The sequence below is a fragment of the Cetorhinus maximus genome, chromosome 10 (assembly GCF_964194155.1).
Source record: "Cetorhinus maximus chromosome 10, sCetMax3.hap1.1, whole genome shotgun sequence".
Lineage (NCBI taxonomy): Eukaryota > Metazoa > Chordata > Chondrichthyes > Lamniformes > Cetorhinidae > Cetorhinus > Cetorhinus maximus.
Genome location: NC_135888.1, coordinates 19208678 through 19229448, shown reverse-complemented (window position 1 = coordinate 19229448; position 20771 = coordinate 19208678). Strand labels below are relative to the sequence as shown.

At 39.7% G+C, this 20771-nt stretch overlaps 1 protein-coding gene across 2 annotated transcripts in view; it reads left to right on the top strand.

The window, feature by feature from the left end:
- Window positions 1–20771, top strand: part of camsap1b (calmodulin regulated spectrin-associated protein 1b) — a 97857-nt gene that overhangs the window by 39367 nt on the left and 37719 nt on the right. Inside the window, exons 2-5 of one of the 2 annotated variants that reach the window (XM_078550091.1) lie at window positions 3873–4135; window positions 9172–9333; window positions 15230–15310; window positions 20392–20424. In XM_078550091.1, coding sequence (XP_078406217.1) covers window positions 3873–4135; window positions 9172–9333; window positions 15230–15310; window positions 20392–20424 — 539 coding nt within the window. The remainder of the gene's footprint in view (window positions 1–3872; window positions 4136–9171; window positions 9334–15229; window positions 15311–20391; window positions 20425–20771) is intronic. The other variant, XM_078550092.1, reaches the window with a different exon arrangement.

Genomic DNA, 20771 nt, shown 5'->3' with positions numbered 1-20771 from the left:
CACGGATCTAAGGTAGTTGAAATCAGAGGGGAGATGAGAAGACGTTTATACACAGCGAGCTGTTATGATCTCGAAAGCACTGCCTGAAAGGATCTTGGAAGCAGATTTAGCAGGAGTGTGGGATTAATTGGATAGCTCTTTCAAAGAACCAACACATGCACAATGGACCGAATGGCTTCCTCTGTGCTTTATAATTCTGTTTTAGATACATTTTTGCTGATACGTATTGGAACCTGATGCTTCAGCTAGTTCTTTTGGACAGAGGGAAGAGTGGTGCTGTTTGTATCAAATCCACTTACCAAACTTTTGTTATACTCTCAATAAAATATTCATCCACACCCAAAATTCCACACAAGATACAATGTCAACATAACAAATTTATCTGCCATGAACTTGCAGAAACATGTATTAAACAGGATGATGAGATGGGTAAAGGCAGATCTGGGGGAAAACAAAACATTTGTATGAAGGCTAAACAGCTGCATGCCTCAGTTGGGCCTATTCCTGTGCTGCAAATTCTATGTAGTACCTGCAGGGGAAAAACATTACAGTAGGAAACGTTTTCAACACTTTTACCGTAAGAAGGCAGAAAGAGAGCAAGAACCATAAAAGATTGGAATGAACTTGAAACTGAAGATGAACACAAGTAATCAATATTTTGAATGAGTACTTCCTCCAGCCATTCAAAAGGGTAGATATAAGTAACATGCCCTCGCCGAATAGAGTGTGGTAACTTATGTGGAGCATAAACATAAAGCATGGACCTGTTGGGACGAATGGCCCGTTTGTGTGCTGTAAATACTTCATAATACTTTGTAAAATTAGTGACTTTTATGTAAATGTATTGTAAGTTCTAGAAAAGTTCACTTGAGCCCAAAATGAAGAAATCCACAGAGGCTTATCCTAGCTGGGGAGATTTGTGAGATATTGGCCATTATGAGAGTGCCACTGGAGGTGTCTGTAGATTGGAAATGAGCTAATGTGGTGCCTGTGTATAATACAGGTGGCACACAGACCTAAATAACAGTAGATTCATTAAATTCATTTAAGAGATTGAAAATTACTTAAGGCTTGTGGGGTTGGCTGAATTAAAATTACTTATTGTAGGGTTAAATGATTAATTTAAGCATTGTCTTCAACTGTTGCCTTGTATATTTCCTTTTAACTTTCATTTAAATGTTGCTCTTCAACATTATTCACAAGATGGGTTAATGCATGCCAGTGACATCCAACTTTTCCTCTCTCCCACCTTTGACTTCATGCCTAAGCCTGTGGTGTGGCTATCTGCCCAGTAGTGAGTGGGCAGGAATGTGGCAGATGAAGGTTATTCACTTTGGTAGGAGGAACAGAGGTGTAGAGTGTTTCTTAAATGGTGAGAGATTGTGAAGTGTTGATGTCTAAAGGGACCTGGGTGTCCTTGTTCATGAGTCACTGAAAGCTAACATGGCAGGTACAGCAAGCAATTAGGCCTTTATTGCAAGAGGAGTTGAGTACAGGAATAAAGATGTCTTGCTTCAATTGTATAGAACCTTGGTTAAACAGCATCTGGACTATTGTGTACAATTTTGGCCCCCTTACCTAAGGAAGGATATACTTTCCATAGAGGGAGTGCAGCGGAGGCTCACCAGACTAATTCCTGGGATGACGGGACTATACTATGAGGAAAGATTGAGGAGACTGGGCCTGTATTCTCTAGAGTTTAGAAAAATGAGAGGTGATCTCATTGAAACTTACAAAATTCTTAAGGGGCTAGACAGGGTAGATGAAAAATGTTCCCTGGTTGGGGGGGTGGGGAGGGCTACAACCAACGGACACAGTCTCAGAATTAGGGGCAAGCCGTTTAGGACTGAGATGAAGAGGAATTTCTTCACTCGGAGGGTGATGAATCTTTGGAATTCTTTACCCCAGAGAGCTGTGGAGGCTCAGTCGTTGAGTATGTTCAAGACAGAGATTGATAGATTTCTAGATAATAATGACATCTAGGGATCTGGAGATGGTGTGAGAAAATGGAGGTAGATGATCAGCCATGATCTAGTTCCAAATGGTGGATTATGCTCGAGGGGCTGGGTGGCCTACCCCGGTTCCATGTTCCTATATCTGTTCCTGGATAAGTTAGAATTTTCCTTGATGCCAAAACCATCCTATTCAGTTTCGCCTAACAACTTTATACCTTAGTTGCTGATCCCATATCCCCCACCCCCTCCTTGCTGGCACACAAAGCGAATAAGAGTGCATTCAGTCAGTTACCACACGGCTTCATTTCATTTGGAATATTACCTGTCTTCATTCCTACCTTATCCCTAACTTGCATCTCATTCTCAAAAAATTCCTCCAGTTTTCTTCTGCACCCTACATGATCGCCAACTGATTAAATCTCTGCTGCTTGTACCCTATTACATTACTAAATCCTGCACATATGTTCCAGTGCTTTCTGAACTCTCATTGCACTTCACAAATCTTTTCCTTATCTTCATGTTTCCACTTTACCTTCCTTTTGCTGTCTTCTCGAGCTCTACATACCAGCATGTGCTTTCCGATCTATTATTGTGTTTCCACTTCATGGTATTTTGAAGAGCCTCCAGTCACCATTCCCCTACCCACTGGACTTCCCAAACTTTTCCCTGACTTTTGACATCCTGTTTAAGGGCTTTGGGATGTTTGTGATGTAAAAGTCGAAAGGCACTATGTAAGTTGTTGACCACATTATTTTTAAAGACCCATTAGCTTTGTCTCATCTTTAATAGATTTCCTGGGGTCTGTGTAGAGCAGTTTTAACATAGAAAATAGGAGTAGGAGTAGGCCATATGGCCCTTCGAACCTGCTCCACCATTCATCACGATCATGGCTGATCGATCAACTCAGTAGCCTGGCCTCGCTTTCTCCCCATATCCTTTGATCCCTTTCACCCCAAGAGCTATATCTAACCCCTTCTTGAAAACATACAATGTTTTGGCCTCAACTACTTTCTGTGGTGGCAAATTCCATAGGCTCACCACTCTCTGGGTGAAGAAATTTCTCCTCATCTCAGTCCCAAACGGCCTACCCCGTATCCTCAGACTGTGTGACTCCTCCACCTTCTGGAACATCCTTCCTGCATCTACCCTGTCATTTACTTTAAAGTACATAGAACTAAGAATAAGTGCTACCTTGTTATAAGCTGTATCATTGACTTCTTAAATAACTTTATTAAAACGGAATGCTCTGGAACGGTTATATCTATTTTAATATATTGTTTTACAGATTTCAGCATAGAACCGTAGAAAGGTTACGGTGCAGAAAGAGGCTATTCAGCCCATTGTGTCTGCGCGGGCCAAAAAAAAAGAAACTAGCCGCTCATTTTAATCCAACTTTCCAGCACCTGTATCAGTCAAGCTCGAGGAAGGGGACTCTGAACTGACTATTTGTTTCATTAGAAACCTATATTTAGGACAAATAAGAAATTTATGAACATATGAACAAGGAGCAGGAGTAGGCTATTTGGCCCCTCGAGCCTGCTCTGCCATTTAATAAGACCATGGCTGACCTGATAGTAACCTCAAATCTGCATCCCACCTACCCCCAATAACCTCTCACCCCCTTGCTTACCAAGGAGCTATCCGCCTTTGCCTTAAAAATATTCAAAGACTCTGCTTCCACTGTCTTTTCCGGGAGAGGTCCAAAAGCTCACGACCCTCAGAGAAAAAATTTCGCCTCATCTCTGTTTTAAATGGACACCCTCTTATTTTTAAAGTGACCCCTAGTTCTACATTCTCCCACAAGAGGAAACATCCTCTCCACATCCACCCTGTCAAGACCCTTCTTGAGGTAACTATAAATATGATTTGCTGAAAGTGTGTGTAGGTTCTTCTAATCTGTTTTGCGCTTCATTGCAGATAATATCCCTGAGGATTTAAGGGATGCTTTCTACACCGACCAGTATGAACAGGAGCACATTAAACCACCTGTCATCAAGCTGCTGCTGTCAAGTGAACTCTATTGTCGTGTCTGCAGCCTAATTTTGAAAGGGGATCAGGTGGCTGCATTGCAGGGTCACCAGCCTGTCATTCAAGCATTGGCTCGCAAAGGCATTTATGTTATGGAAAGTGATGATGTACCAGTTTCAGAATCGGACCTCACACAGTCTCCAATCAAAATGGTGAGTGAGAAATTCTGCTTTTTCTACAAATCTGAGTTATATTTTAGTTTATACTGGTGGTTATCTAGTATTTCTGAACAAGTTTATCATTTCATGAATTATTAAATTAGCTCCCTGCCAGGAGTGTGGGGCAAATCAAAATAATGCATAATGCAAAAACAACTGTCCTTTATGTAATAACCTGCCCTTATTATTGTTTTAAAGGCTTTTGGCATGAGTACTTTAATTGTACCACAGTCTTGGTTTAAAATATGAAGTTTTGGGAGGTGCTGGATAGAAATTTGTGACATTGACTCTAATGAAGCAGTGAATATTTTACATGTGTGCTGGGTAATCCCTTGTACTCAAAGTTGAGCACTCTTTTTGGAAAGAGAGCTGGTCTTGATATCTGAGATGCTGATTATTATGGCCAGTTTGAGCAGAATCCTCTCCTGCATGTTGCACAGACTAAAGCTGTCTTCTGTGGTTCACAGGCAGTTGCTGCCGTTCACATTTCACTTGCCATTTTTCCTTCAAGAGATCCACACACCAGTGCTCATACACCCAATGTTATATTTGTATGATGAGTTGGGAGAATTTCTCTGCTGTCAACAGTGACCGTACATAGTTTGTGGTCATATTTGAGTGTGCCCTTGTTATCTTTGGCGCTCAATCTACTTCAGGTTTAGGGAAGGGACCTAAATGTATTAGTTGAATTCTCTGAACTGTTGCCCCCTTGCAAAATAATTGTGAAGATGTAAACCTGCTGTTCTATGTATGCCTGTGATCCTTGTTCTAGTGTTGAGAGATTTCCAGTACTGTACATGTTCAAAAGGCCAGTGCACTAATGTTTCACCATTCCAAAGCATCAGTGTGCTTCTATCACAATGCTATTTTCTGTCATGTTATTTTGCATCATGATGCCAGAATACTTAAATGCTGAACCGCCTTGACCAATTGAGGGAGCTGGGCTAGCCAGTGGTTTGGTGAAAGGCCAGGGAAATAAGTAAGTTCCCACCACATCAGCAGCATGGGCATCCCCACATGCTTATCTTTGCTTGTGCTGCTGTTTGCGTGAGACCTGCATAGTTGTAGATGCTTGCACTAAATAATGCAAAATCGTCCACAGTTTTGATGTTTATGTCAACATGACGATATCTGCACGCACTTCTTTGGGTTTAAAATTAGCTTTATGTTGGAATAGGGATCAATTTTTCTGAGAGCTTTCGGAAGTACTTCCAAGTGGTTTCTCACTCATTCGCTTTTCCAGAACCGCTTTATCCAATCCAGGGTCATAGGGAGTCTGATCCTATCCCGACAGGCAGTGGGCGCTAGGTGGGCTACACCCAGGATGGGACGCCAGTCCATCACGGCACACTCTCACACATGCACACACAGACGCACACACTAAGGGGCAATTTAACTGTAGCCAATCCACCTAACCAGCACATCTTTGGACAGTGGGAGGAAACCGGAGCACCCGGCGGAAACCCACACGGACATGGGGAGAACGTGCAAACTCCACACAGACACCCGAGGTCAGAATCGAACCTGGGTCCCTGGAGCAGTGAGGCAGCAGTGCTAATCACTACGCCCTCAAGTAGTTTCTGATTTACTTTATTTTTCTCAATATTTCAAAGATAATATTCTTAAAACCTCACTGGAAGTTCCATTCTCTTAACCATTTTGCATGCCATTTATTGCTACTGTTTTCAGTTATTCTCTTTCCCCAAGCCAATGGCATGTCATGAACGTTTGTACTGTCCCTGAAAATAAAAACAGTGAAGTGTAGAAGCTCTATCTGTCACTTTGGCCTGTTCATCTATTAATTTGAAGTTACTTGGCTGATGCAGAACGTCTTCTATTGTAAACTGACAAGATCAATTGTGAAAATAAGGATTTAAAGAACTGAGAATTTTGTACAGAGTGGCCTCTGTTCAAAGTAATTATGTCCAGAGACTGGAATAAATGACCTTATTCAGGATGCTCTCCAACACTGACACAATTATCAAATGCTTATATCTTTTCCCTTGAAACTCATCAATGTAATGAGCAGGAGATGGAAATGAGAAGCCACAAATAATGAACAAGCCTTTCACATGTTTCAATCCTACTTAGCATTAACATTTCCTTGGGTCATGTTAATGTTGAAAAAGCTAATGCAGAGTTTTGGTAGTGCAGTGCATTTGGCACATAGCTATAATCTGGCGGTACTAATTGAGGTCATATAACTGCTTTACTCACTTCCCAACCAAAAATCTCATGCAATTTATTGCACTAATTATGAAGTTTTTATAATGTTATTGCTTTCAGATTGCAGTAACTAAACCAGCTTATTGCATTGTATCTTTCATAGTAATTCATAATGTTGTCACATGAAATGTGTAAGTATAATGGTACAGAAAGAAATGTGAGAAAACGGAGCGTGCTAGAAATTTGGAATAAAAGCAGCAAATGCTGGAAATACACAACAGGCCATCAGATCTGTAAAGAAAAGGCAGACTAATATTTTATCAAAACTGGGAACTGAATAATGAAAAAGTGCTTTTGTATGTTTGAGGACAGTAAAAATAAAGAGGAAGAGAATGAAATAACAGACATTGCACTCTAGTTAATGGTTGCATGACCATGCAAATTGTTTAATAGAAAAACAGGCAACTGTTGGGTGATATCAAAGTTCACTTCATTAAGGCAATGCAAAAACACTCAAAGAACAAAGCATGTGAAAATAGCTAAGATGATGCATCAGGTATTTCTTTCTTTCACTTTCACATCTTCTAAAATGCTTGTAAATGTTTGTTTACAGTTCTAAAACAGACCCGTACCTACCATACATTACGGTGTGTAAGACGACCCCTTTTTTTTGGTGCCAAAAAGCATGCCGAGGCCTTTGCTCAGTGTATAAGTCAATCCCTGCGTATTTCAGCCAACAGCTGCATGTTTAGGGCTGTACTTGCGTTTGGAGACGGCATCAATTTTTCAGCTCAACAGTACATGTTTAGAGTTATACCCAGCTTATAAGCTGGTGTGTGGGACCAAGCAGGCATTACGGGCCGTGTTGCCAAGAAGAAACGTGGGAGTTTAAGACAGGCCCACACAGAGCAGACAGTGCATGGCAACATATGACCAGATGTGGGTCCTCCTGCACAAAGAATGAAGTACGAAACTGGTTTTGTGCTAAAAGTTGTAACATTTGTTAACTTGTCAAATAACTATGCTGCAGTTAGTGAAAAACTGGTGTGAGAATGGAAGAAAAAGGAATCCGCCCTGAAGAAGATGCCCAAGATCAATGCGCCATGAGAACAGGGACCAGCCACTGGCCTGATCTTAAGAAGCATGTATCAGAATGGGCCCTTGAAAATCATCAGAATGGTTTCATTTTCACCAGAAATGTAATGTGCCAAATCAAGCCCCGAATCCAGCAAAGGTTTCCGAGCAACAGCTAATTAGTGTAGTCGCTTTATGGAAAAGTTATACACCGCAACCTATAGTAGGTGTGGGTCTTTGTTAGTGTTACACTAGAAAACCAAGATTGCTCAGAGAACATCAAAAAGGCCTCTGCCAAAATTTTCAGTTCCCAGTGAGTCATCATCAGACAGCAGCAAATACATGAGTATCCAAAATGTCACATCAGCAACATGGATGAAACGCACATGAATTTCAATATGCCCAGCAACAAAACTGTAGAGTGGAAAAGTTCGAAAACAGTCCGAGTACAAACCACAGGACATGAGAAGATAATCACGGTGCTACATACCTGCATGGCCAACACAATGAAATTAAAGCCTACGGTAATTTTCAAACATAAAACTATGCTGAAAATCAAGTTTCCTGCTAGAATTTTTGTGGATGTCAACAGTTGGATGGATGGGGATGGAGTGATGTTGTGAATTGACAATGTGTGGAATAGGCACCCCATTGGCCTACACACAGAACACAGCTTATTGATATGGGACATGTTCACATCCTATGTAACTGATGAAACCAAGAGGTGTCTGCAATGAAATAGCCCCCACATTGCAGTATTGCCAGGAGGTCTAATGTCTATAGTTCAGCCTTTGGATATGTGCCTCAGCAAACCATTGAAGGATCATGGTTGCACTGAATGGAATAGGTGGATGGTTGATGGAGAGAAAACCTTCACAAAGAGTGAAAGTATGTATGCTGCCCTGCTTGATATTTTGTGCTGTTTCAACATCAAATTGTGGGATGCTATTAATGCGCAAAATGTCATCAGATCATTCAAAAAATAGGGAATATCCAATTCAGTGGATGGAGAGGAAGGTAATTTGTTATGGAAGAATGAATATGAAAGCGCAAGTGCCACGTTTGATCCAGAGTGGGATCCTTACAATAATACCATAGCCAAAGCGACTTGGGATGAATTTGATGAACTCTGTACCCATGTCCATTGCAAATTTAATGGTTTTTGAAACGTCGTGATTGTGATTCAAACTATCATTGAATAATTTCATTAAATAATATGGGACACATTGATTTAAATTCAATTACTGTTTTTTTTCACATTTCAAAATGGCAACTACCTGCGCCAACACTGCTGGTATACATTTTATACTCGGCATATAGGTCAATCCCTGTTTTTGGAAGAATTTTTTTTTGAAGCTTTGGAGGTCGACTTATATGCTGTGATCTATGGTAAATGTTTAGCTTGACTTTTCATGTTGAAGGACCTATCGTGTTTCCAGCATTTTCTGTACCTGCCATGCTTATTTTAAACTTAATGTTGCAATTTGTAATCATCGTTGTGAAGAATTCTGAGCTTCTAGCTGTTGACCTGAACAATGCAAAGCAGTAAAGTTCAGGCATCCAAAAAGGGGAATTTTGGAATACTGTTATTGAAACCTGTCTTGTACAGAAGAATGTGCTGCATTTGAACAATGAAGTTTTTAGATACTTGAAGCTGCACTTTGACATTTAAAGGAAAGTAAAATTCAAACTATTCCATTTTTTGCACTGGATCCCAGTGTTGTTAGTGACACATACAAACCAGTGGCTTATTAGAAGAATTTACTAATTTGCTGTTTCTGCCTCTATAGAATGCCCACATGGCTTTGATTGATGCTCTGATGATGGCCTATACAGTAGAGATGATCAGCATTGAAAAAGTAGTGGCCTCTGTGAAGCGTTTTTCCACATTTAGTGCCTCAAAGGAATTACCATATGATCTGGAAGATGCCATGGTGTTCTGGATAAATAAGGTAAGTGTGGAAAACCTTGCCTCCTTTACATAGATACTTTGTGTTTCTTTCCCCTCCATGTTCACTCCCAGCCAATTAAACCTCGACTCAGTGGCAGTACTTAAGTGCCACTCCTGAGACTTCACATAATCAAAGCTGTCAGTTCACTGCAGCACTGAGTGAGTTCACATTGTTGATGGGGCTGTCTTTTGGATGAGACATTGAGCTGAGACCTGCCTGCCACCTGATGCTTTCCTGATGCCCTGGCTGATAGTTATCCCTCAACGTACACCACTAAAATGGGTAAATAAGAACTGCAGAAACTGAAAACCTGAAACAAAAGCAGAATATGCTGAACACTAGACAACATCTGTGGAGAGAACAGATGAGTAACTATTCAAATGTGAATCCTTCATTAGACCTACAAGATGAGCAGTATTTTAAAAGATACAAAAAGGATAAAGAATTCTTTTTTGTTTTCGATCTATCTTTCCTTCTTTTCTGAAGGAATGAGTAACCTTCTTCCTCCTACCTAAATGAACCGCCTCTCACTTTGCTATACTGAATTTCATTAGCCATATATTTGCTCACTTTGCAAGCTTATTTATGCCTTCCTGTATTTATTAGCTATACCCCAAAGTTTGACAGCGTCTGCAAATTTCAGAACTATAATTCCAATTTCTGACCCCAGATCATTTATGTACACGGTAAATAACAGTGGTCTCTGCATTGATTCACTTCCCATTTTTTGCCTGTGCATGAAACTCCTCATCTCCTCCCCTCTATTTTCTTTATGGTGTTACCATAAAGAAGTCTATTATGTGGCACCTTATCAAATGTTTTCCGGAAGGTCATTTTTATTACATCATTGCATTTTCCTTGTCTACTCTTTGTCACTTATTCTTCAAAGCATTCAAAGGGTTGACTTTCTGCTTTTTTGTTCTTTTTTGTGGAATACATTTCTCCTGAATTCCGTTAATCTCTCCTTTACGTTTTGCTCACTGTTTTTCCTGTGATTTTCTCTGTCAATATTTTTCTCCAGTTTATCTTCCATCTTCATTTCCTGTTGGTTAGCTGTTTTCCCAATCTGATCTTTGTACTACCTATACCTCTGTAAATCATTATCTTAAATCTTATTATAATTTGACCACAACTTCCATGCTTGCTTATCTTACCTGCTCCAGTTCCATTTCCTATTATAAGATCTTGCAGCACTTTCTCCTTTATTGGGCTTCTGCCATATTGGGACATAAAGGAGCCTTGGACATATTGTTATATATTTTTTAAATCCCCCCCCCCACCCCCAACCACCACCTCTTCCTGCCAGTTTATTCGGATGGGTTGAAAATCTCTTATGGCAATGATTGTATTTTTTTAAACTCATTTTCATATATTCGGCTATTTCCCCCTGCACTTCTTTTCCACTGTTTTGCAGTCTGTCATATATCCCTGGAAATGTGACCTACCCCTTCCTATCCTTCATCTCAACCAAATGGATTCTGCTTCCATTCCTTTTTTTTGTAGTTGTATCACCTGCCATTACCATTATATTCTTTCTGATTTAATACAGCTACCCTACAACCCCTTCTTTCTCTGTCATTTCCAAATACCTTTTTAGCCTGCAACATTTAACTGCTAGTTGTGTCCCATCTGCAGCCATTTTCTATCATCTGCCTCACACTTAGTTCTTCGGTTCTAATTGTTGCCTTCAGTGGTCCTTAATTTATTACTGATGCTAAGACTAGCAATTTGATTTGTTTTATTTTTCATTTAATCAGATATTTTATTATCTGGTTTGATAACCTTTTCTGCTCCCTGAGTTACCTTTACCTTTAATAGTACTTTGAACTTTGTTCTCATCCATTTTTCTTTAGGTTACTATTGTATCCTGTCTGAATCCTCCACCCCGCCCCATCTCAGTAGTTTTAAGACCTTTCTATATTCTTATTTGTCTTTTCCCCTAAGACTTTGGTCCCAGCCTGGCTCCATTGCAGACCAGCCCAGGGGTCATGCTCCTTTCTCTCCCCATTCTGATGCCAGTGTTCCATGAATGGGAACACCACCTTCCCATTCCATACCTTTTCAGCTGTGTGTTCATTTTTCTGATCTGTTTCTCCCTGTGTCGATTAGCACAAGGCTCAAATAGTAATCTGGAGATTACCATTCTCGTGGTTTCTTTTTAATTTAGCTCCTGGCTTTTGATACCCTCTTACTCACAACTCCTCATTTCTTATGCTATTAAACCATTTTATGGACTTTGTGTGCAAATTGGTTAACACATTTCATACATTAAAGCAGTGTCTACAAGAGTACTGCACTGGCTACTTTGCAATGTTCTGAGAGGTGTGAGCGCCATATGAATGCAAGTTAGTTTGTTCTTTTTTTGTTTTGGAAGCAAACAGGCAGTGGAATTTGGAACTCCAGCCAAGACAATAGAATACAAGTCAGAAAATGCCAAGATCAGATTCAAAAAGAAAAAGTGCTGGAAAAACTCAGGTCTGACAGCATCTGTGGAGAGAAAGAGAGTTTACATTTCAAGCCGTATGACTCTTCTTCAGAACTCTTCAGTCATACAGACTCGAAACGTTAACTCTGTCTTTCTCTCCACAGATGCTGTCAGACCTGCTGAGTTTTTCCAGCATTTTTTCTTTTTGTTTCAGATTTCCAGCATCTGCAGTATTTTGCCTTTATCAAGATCGGATTGTTGATTGCTCTGATTTGACCACACCTAGAGCACTCTTTCCCCTTCCGATCACCGAGATATCAGGGATACATTGAAGCACTGGAGGCAGTGCGGTTTTTCAATTTTAAATATATAGAAAGACAATTTTATTTCATGAAATTTCTAAATTAGTAACTATCAAAAGTTATACTTTGACATGCATTTAATATTTATTCTTGCGTTGCTATGTTATGTAAAGATGTAGTTATTCCCATATTTGCTTAGCAACATACATACTACCTATTGCATTGTTCAGCAACCAATAGCAACAGTGAATAATCATATAAGATTGTTGGTCCAATAGGCATTCAGCCAGCTACCTAAATTGGCAAAAGGCCAGATTGTTGATTGGCTGACTAAATAAAACCACAGTGATAAAAATGCATAATGATATTGGAGGACACAACTTGTAAAATACTTCTTGCTGAATGTTATTTGAGGCCTTCACTAAATCCGAAATAGCTGTAGAAAAACAATCAGAAAAGATTGTAATGCTGTTAGGAATTGTAAGAGTTAATTTGGTGAATTAATAATTGATCCAGCTGTTGGTTAGGATTACTTATTGTCAATTCATAGAATTGATAAATACATAATCTCAGGACACAAACTTTTAAAATTAGTTAGCATTTCCAAGTTCTTTATATTTCCCTTGAGAAACTAAATTAGTAGAAATTGGAGAAAATGGAATCTACCCTATCAAGGACAATACCTTGTAGGTGATTGGTTTGCTAAAATTCCACTGTTTAGTGGTTGGCTATGATCAGGAATCATTAGTCCTAATGGCTGTGAATCAAGTGGATCTGACAAGTGTTTGGACTTGTTGACAGGTGTTAACACTGACTCGGCATTCTGAGGATGTTGATCCTATTGTGAGATCAGAGCAACAGGCCCAATATTAGAGCAATAATGGGGACTGTATGTTTTTTTTATTAAACTAGAAAAAGCAACTAAATTTTGAATCATAACTCTTCCACATTGCTTACAGTGTCCCCATGAAAAAGAAAGACTTGTATTTATATGACGCCTTTCACAGCCACAAAATGTCCCAAGGTGCTTTGCAATCAAATAAGTACTTTTGCAGTGCAGGCACTGTTGTCATTAAAGGGAAACACACAGCCAATGTTATACACAGCAAGATCCCACAATCGGCAATGTGAGGTGAGAATGACCAGATAATCTGTTTTAGTGATTTAGATTGAGGGATAAATATTGGCCAAGACACTGGTGATAGCACCCCCGCTGACTTCATGAGGTCTTTTATGTCAATTGGAGAGAGCAGATGAGACATTAAAATGAGGCACCAACTGAAAGATGGCACCTCTGACAGTACAGTGTTGCCCCAGTAATGCATTGTAGTGTCAGCCTAGATTTTTGTGTTCAAGTCTCTGAGTGGAGCTTGAATCCACAACTCTTGACACAGGCAAGAGTGTTACCAACTGAGCTTTAAACAATTGTATTCAGGGGTATTATTTTACAAATGTGCAACATGATTTAAATGTATAATCTCTTTATATTCCCAAATGTAATCTCTTTTCTACTTCAGAGTGAACTTTTGTGAATAATTAGGCTGCATTTTTTCTGAACAAAATTCAAAGAGTTGCTGTTGATTGGGTTTGTATGTGCAAGTTTATGTAGTGTCCTGTTGACTTGAAGAACTAGGGCTGTAGAGAGGGGGAGAGCTCTGGAGAGAGCATGGCTTCATGAAGGGGAAATCATGTCTGACAAATTTATTACAATTCTTTGAGGAGGTAACTAACAGGATAGATAAAGGGGAACCAGTAGATGTAATATATTTGAATTTCCAAAATGCGTTCAATAAGATACCGCACATAAGGTTACTTGATAAGATAAGAGCCCATGGTGGTGGGGGCAGTATATTAGCATGGATAGAGGATTGGCTAACTAATAGAAGACAGAGAGTTGGGATAAGGGGGGCATTTTCAGGATGGCAAACCTGTAACTAGTGGAGTGCCACAGGGATCAATGCTGGGGCCACAGTTATTTACAATATATATTGATGACTTGGATGAGGGAAGTGAATGTACTATTGTCAAGTTTGCGGATCACACAAAAATAGGTGGGAGGGCAAGTGGTGAGGATGACACAGAGTCTACGGAGGGATATAAACAGGTTAAGTGAGTGGGCAAAAACTTGGCAGGTGGAATATAATGTGGGGAAAATGTGAGGTTATGCACATTGACAGGAGGAATAGAGGAGCTGAATATTATTTAAATGGAGAAAGACTGCAGAAGGCTGCAGCCCAGAGGGGTTTGGGGGTCCTCCTGCCTGAATCCCAAAAAGCTAACATACAAGTTCAGCAGGTAATAGGGAAGGCAAATGGAATTTTGACCTTTATTTCAAAGGGACCGGAGTATAAAAATAAACAAGTCTTGCTAAAACTATACAAGGCACTAGTTAAACCACACCTAGAATACTGTGAACAGTTTTGGTCCCCGTATGTAAGGAAAGATATACTGGCATTGGAGGCAGTCCAGAGAAGGCTCACTAGGTTGATCCCAGACATGGAGGGATTTTCTTATGAGGAGAGGTCTAGTAGGTTGCCCCTGTCCTCATTGGAGAGGTGACCTTACTGAAACATATAAAATTCTTAGGGGGCTTGACAGGATAGATGCTGAGAGGTTGTTTCCTGTTATGGAAGAGTCTAGGACCAGAGGGCATAATCTCAGAGTAAGGGGTCGCCCATTCAAGACAGAGATGAGGAGGCATTTCATCTCTCAGAAGGTAGTGAATCGTGGAATTCTCTACCGCAGAGGCTCAAGAGGCTGGGTCATTAAGTATATTCAAGGTTTGAGATGGACAGATTTTTAATCAGGAAGGGAATCAAGGATTATGGGGAAAGGGCAGGAAAGTGGAGTTGAGGAGTATCAGATCAGCCATGATTTCATTGAATGGTGGAGCAGACTCAGTGGGCTGAATGGCCAACTTCTGCTCCTATGTCTTATGGTTTTAACTTAGAAAAATGCTTGCCCATTTTTGCTTGCTGGAAAATGAGAAAAAATGAAAAGATGTTTTCTCGGTTTTAAAAGGAAGTTTTAATGTTTCCGCAATCGGATGCTGGGCTTGTATATTAGAAATACAAAAAGTGCTACATTTTCTCACCACCCCCACACGTCTGTCTACACCTATCCATTCCCATTTAATGATGAATCCCTTTGCTGTCTTTTGCCTTTTCAGGTGAACTTAAAAATGAGAGAAATTACAGAAAAGGAACTTAAACTTAAACAGCAGGTTGTGGAGAGCCCAAGTCACCAAAAGGTAAGTCTAATGGGTTTATCAAGTTATCCTAAATCGTGGATCAGTATTCATTGACTGTAAGTTTACTGTTGTTTATTTAGGCTGTTAAATGCATCTTTCATCAAGGATATGTAGTCAAGCAAGAAATTGCTTCATAATCTTAAGCGATGCATTTTACTCTTTATGTATCATTTGATGAAAACAAGATACTTGGATGCAGTTTAAATAGGGTATAATGGATCTTTCAGCTGAAAGATTGTAGATGAAGTCTTCAACACACAACCACTTGGGTTTATCACTGAACCTGCACAGTCAGCAGATTTAATAATGACAACCTTTATTTTTTGTTACTATGAATTTCCTCCTATATATTCAAACTCTGTTCGTTTTCTTTTAACTTGATGGTCAATCCATGTGCTGCCTGTGCCAAAATTTCATTGGGTAAACAGGGGCTGTTTGGTACAGATTCTCTTAAATCCTGCTGTTCATTTTTCTTCTACAAAGGTCCATTCATGATTGATAAGTGTCTATTTATTCAGACATTTGAATGTACAACGGCACTCTGATTATCTGTGGGGTTGAGACCTCTGAATCTTATGAGCTGGTGATCCCTTGTTACACATTGCACATTTGATGTGTTTCCTTTTGTGTGCCTCTCTTTAGATGATCAATGGAGTTCATAAATCAGTGAAATATTTAGTTTATTGTGTTATCTAGAAGTTATCCAGATTGTATCCACATATGTAGTGCAAATGTTTTGGACACTGATATTCTAAATCGTGTTTGAACAGTATCTTATCCAGCTGCTAATGATTTGTTTCTGTGTTAATTGAAAGCAGTGTTACTAAGCACATTCAATGGAATCAGTTTGAGATTAGGTGCACCCATAATCTTTGCTATTTGGAGCAGCTTCAGAGGGCAGCTGAGACCCAAAATTACGGTTCTTCATGGGAGTAAATGTATTGTGCAAAAATGTCAATCTAAAAATAGCTGGGGGAGTTTTTAAAGAGGCCAGGGAATATTTTGCATGTTGCCTAACCTTTTTAATGTTTAATAATAAATAAAAGTGGCCTGGGACTAGAGCTGGAATCTACAAGTTGAAGAAAGGGAATTTGTACAATCAAATTGGGAACAATTGGAGGTTACAAGGAGACAAATTTATAAAAGCTTGGGTGAAGAACAACTACTAGTAACATTAACTTAGACAGGGCCAGCGTTGCCGAGGCAGGGAAAGGAAGTCTGTGAAATTAAAAGGGCAGGCTAGTGTTGAGGCCCAGCATGGTACCAAGTTGGGTGCAAGGCCACAGCAGGAGGACAAGTTGGAGACAGCAACAAAATAGAATAGCAAGTTTTAGAGTGGGATTTAGGGATCAAAGACAGTGGGGTAAGTGGGAAGACTAAAATGAAAGAACAGGCTGGGCTGGAAGCTGTGGAATGAAGAAATCTAGTCGTAAAGCGGAAGTAACACCTTAAGAATGATTGCATCTTTTTTTGAGTGGAAGAGAGCAGTGAAGTACACGAATGTTAGAATTATTTGCATCACAAATAGAGAAATTTGCAGACAACTTCCATAATGCACAAGCAAAGGTTTAGAGGTGTGGCAGGTACAGCCTTGGTGGCTGGGCGACATGAGCAGGAGGTGTTATGATGCCACCTAGTGCCACCTAGTGCCACCTAAACTGCATCATGAGCAACAACTTTACATGTAAACCTGCCATTATTTACATAGGAAGTCCTCTATTGTAACAAAAAGCAGTACTCAAAATCATGACGTGGGAAGTCAGGTTTGTGGAGTGGAAGTGTATACAGTAAAACGTTTAATATGCAGCTTATGCAGAAGGTCAGGTTCCTGATCAGTTTCCTAAATTGTCATCTGAATTTCACTTAGTACCCGATGCAAATTAGAATGTTTTCCCATACCAGAAGTGAAGGTTTTTTTAAACAGAAATCTGTTGTTTAAGACGCTTTCTGTGACTTAATTTTTTTTTTAATTCTTTCTCAAGATTTGAGAATCGCTGACAAGGGCATCATTTATTGCCCATCCCTAATTGCCCTTGAGGAGGTGGTGGTGGTGAGCCACCTTCTTGAACCACTGCAGCCTGTGTTATAGGGACTATGTATAGCAGTAGAGTAGCCGTATGAAGTCCCAAACCTACCAAATGGGGAAAATAGAACCCTACATGTAAAATCTTATTTTTAAAATCTTAGCTACAAAGAAGCTTTCTTTGTTATTTTAAGTGAATTTCTGAGATGCCTCTGATATGCTTTTGCTTTTGAAGGAGGCCGCACCGTTTTTTTATTTGGTTGCGCCAGGTGCAGCGAATCTGGGTGAGCTTCTCACAGGACTTGAAGTCAATATCAAAACTCCTAAGTGAAGTCTTCCAGATGTCTTTGTAGTTCTTCCTTTGACCACCATGCGAGCACAACCCAGACTTGAGCTCTTCAAAGGAGATTCGCTTTCGTAAGCAAATGTCAGGCATTCTGGCTACATGATCAGCTCAACTAAGTTGTGACTGTCTCAATATGGTGTAGATGATTGGCATGCCAACTCAGATGAACACGTCAGTGTCTGGTATTTTGTCTTGGCACCTGATCTTAGGAAAGTACCAAAAGCAGCTCAAGTGAAAGTGGCTGAGCTTCTTGACATGACACTGGTACACAGTCTAAGTCTCACATGCATAGAGCAGAGTGGGCAGGACTATTGCTCTATAGACTTTCAGTTTAATGGCAGACTTACTCCTCATCATTCCCAGACTGATGTTTGAAGTCTGCCAAAGGCTACACTTGCTTCGGCAATGCCTGCATGCGTCTTGCTGTTGATATAGCTCCAGAGAGTGTGCTGTTCAGACAAGTGAACTTATCCTCTGCTGATGGGTTCTGGTCATGACTGAAACCTTGGGCTCAAGATAGGTCTTTCCTGGACAGGCGATACATTACTCCAGTTTTTGTCGTGCTGATCGTAAGGCTGAAGTTGTCACATGAATTGGAAAACAAACCCATGTTGCATTGCATGTCTAGCTCTGAACCGGCACAGTCATTGGCAAACAGGAAACCATAAAGTATGTCCTTGGAGACCTTGGTCTTTGTCATGCTACTTTAATGGGCACTGAATCCTATGTAGGAGCTGTAGTCCAGTACTCAGTGTAAATCAGGGATAAACTCAAATGTGTGTGTTGAAGGCTTTCCTCAAAGGAATTAGGATGACAGTCTGGTCAGCAGACTTTGTTTTTGAGTAGTCATTCTTCTTTTGTAGACTTAATGGAGATTTGTATGGTCACAATATGGGGCAGATTACCTATATGTCCAAATTAGAATGCAGACAGGGAAACGGGTTGCACTGTTCTAATCTGTCTTTGATCATAAGATGAAAAATTGGCAATTGCCACATTTACTTGCAATCTAAGTGGAATTGCATCTTAATTTGGGGAACAAATTCATGGTCGGCAATATGCTGTATTGCTCCAGGCTGGCAAGGCTTTGGAATCTGTCTAGTAAGATAAACAAAAACTTGAATTCTGAAAGAGAAAACAAAATGATGGAAATACACAACCAGTCAGCAGCATTATTAAAAGAAAAAAGCAGGTTATGACGATTCAGGAATGAACTCTTCGTCAGTCTTGAAATATCATAGCCTGTTTTCTTTTGTTCCTTGTGGACTACCTGATTTGCACCATGTCATGTGTTTTACCTCTTCAAAACTGAAAGGGTTGTCTTGGAAGCTGCCACCTTCCCCAGCAATGCAGGAACAGGGAGGTCAGTTTGTAGCATCACCACCTGTTCTGGGTGAGATCAGCATATTTGCAGCATTTAGTGCATTTTGATGCTTTTCTTATTGGGGAAAAATGTATATTGCCTCTCCATTCATACTAATCTTTTACCAGCAATTTGTACTTTGTAACTTTGTTTCAGTGTCTTTCTAAGAGGCCTTTTCTGTTATTTTGCCCTAAATCTGCAATCATGTGAAAATAGCAATTCCCCAAAATCGAAAGAAAAATTGCGTTCTCAAATAGCATTGACTTAATTGCCTCTTTCCCTTGGATGCGTAATTGAAACAGCACCATGGTTGGAAGATTGTGAATATTTCTTAACGAATGGACTGATTTGTAAAATTGAAAGGGGAAGGAAATATCCTAAAATGCCAAATATTGGTGTGAACTTGCTGCTGAGCGGTTTCTTGGAGTGATTGGGTGCAGCTCTCTCTGATTCTCCCCCCCCACCCCAATGCCAACCACGTGGAGTGGCATGTAGTCCCTCCTCTGTATTGCTCCATAAAGCATGATAGGAATGAAAAGATTGTGTAGAGGATGGAGCGAATGAGCCTACACCATTCCACATTATGTGGCTTTGATATCTTTGGCTGTTTAGTGGTGTGCACACTTAACACTGAAAGATACAGCACAGATGAATATAATCATGTTAACACTGAATATCTTCCATGCGGTGCACCTGCATTAACCTAAGCCTTTGAATATTATTTAAATCAAAAATGGATTCCGCAAGGAATTAATGAATTTGCTCAATTGTGATAAGCTCAGCCAAAAGGGAAATAACAGTCCTATCAAAGAGTGCTGCTCAAAATTTGATATAGCAGCCTTTTATACTTCAGAGTAGATGAGCTTTATTTCAGCATTCATCTTAAATGCTGTTTTTGCCATTTTCCAGAAGATTTTTTTAAAATGCGTTGCTCTAATTTGGACACTGCAATTAAAGGCACCACATGTGGTATATAAGATCAGACTGGATCTTCTGAACATTGCTTTTTCTTCTCTCCCTCTCTTTCGCATTTCCTCCCTCCACCAACCCTCATCCCAACCAAAAGTTTTTACTTAAAACTTAGAAGCACTAGAGCAACAAAATAGCACAATTAACTAAGTAAAGTCTGTTGATTATGATGGTTGTCAACTGTTTCATTTTTTAATACAAAGGAAATTATTCTATCAAAAACAGAATTTAGTATTTTGCCCTAATTAGAATGAAGTGTTTAGACTGCCTAGAATGGAGTGTTTAATACTTATCTCTGGTCTGTGTAATGCTCTAACAAACTTTGCTCCTTGCCCTTTTTAATGCTTGAATTCTAACTCCTTTCCCTGCTTTTTGGGCAGTCTCCTTCAAAATGGTATTGGAAACTGGTGCCCGTAAGTGAGCTACTAACCTTCTATTTCTACTTCAGTCATTCTCTATTCTTCTAATTTTAATGTAACAACAGCAATAAAGAACAAAACATTTTTTGACAGCTAGGAACCATCTTTCCAATTACATTTATTTCTAGAGAACCCATTTTAAGACTTAAAAACTTGTGAATTTTGTCGAATATCTGATTTTTTAAAAAATAAACTGAACACCAATGAATTGTTAGAGCTGTTGGCCTCACTACCCTACTACGAAATTGAGGGCATTAATGTGCTTTCCCATCATTAACTGTGAGCATTTACCATTTTATACAGCATGGGCTTTCTGTTACACTGTTAAGACTGGTTTAATT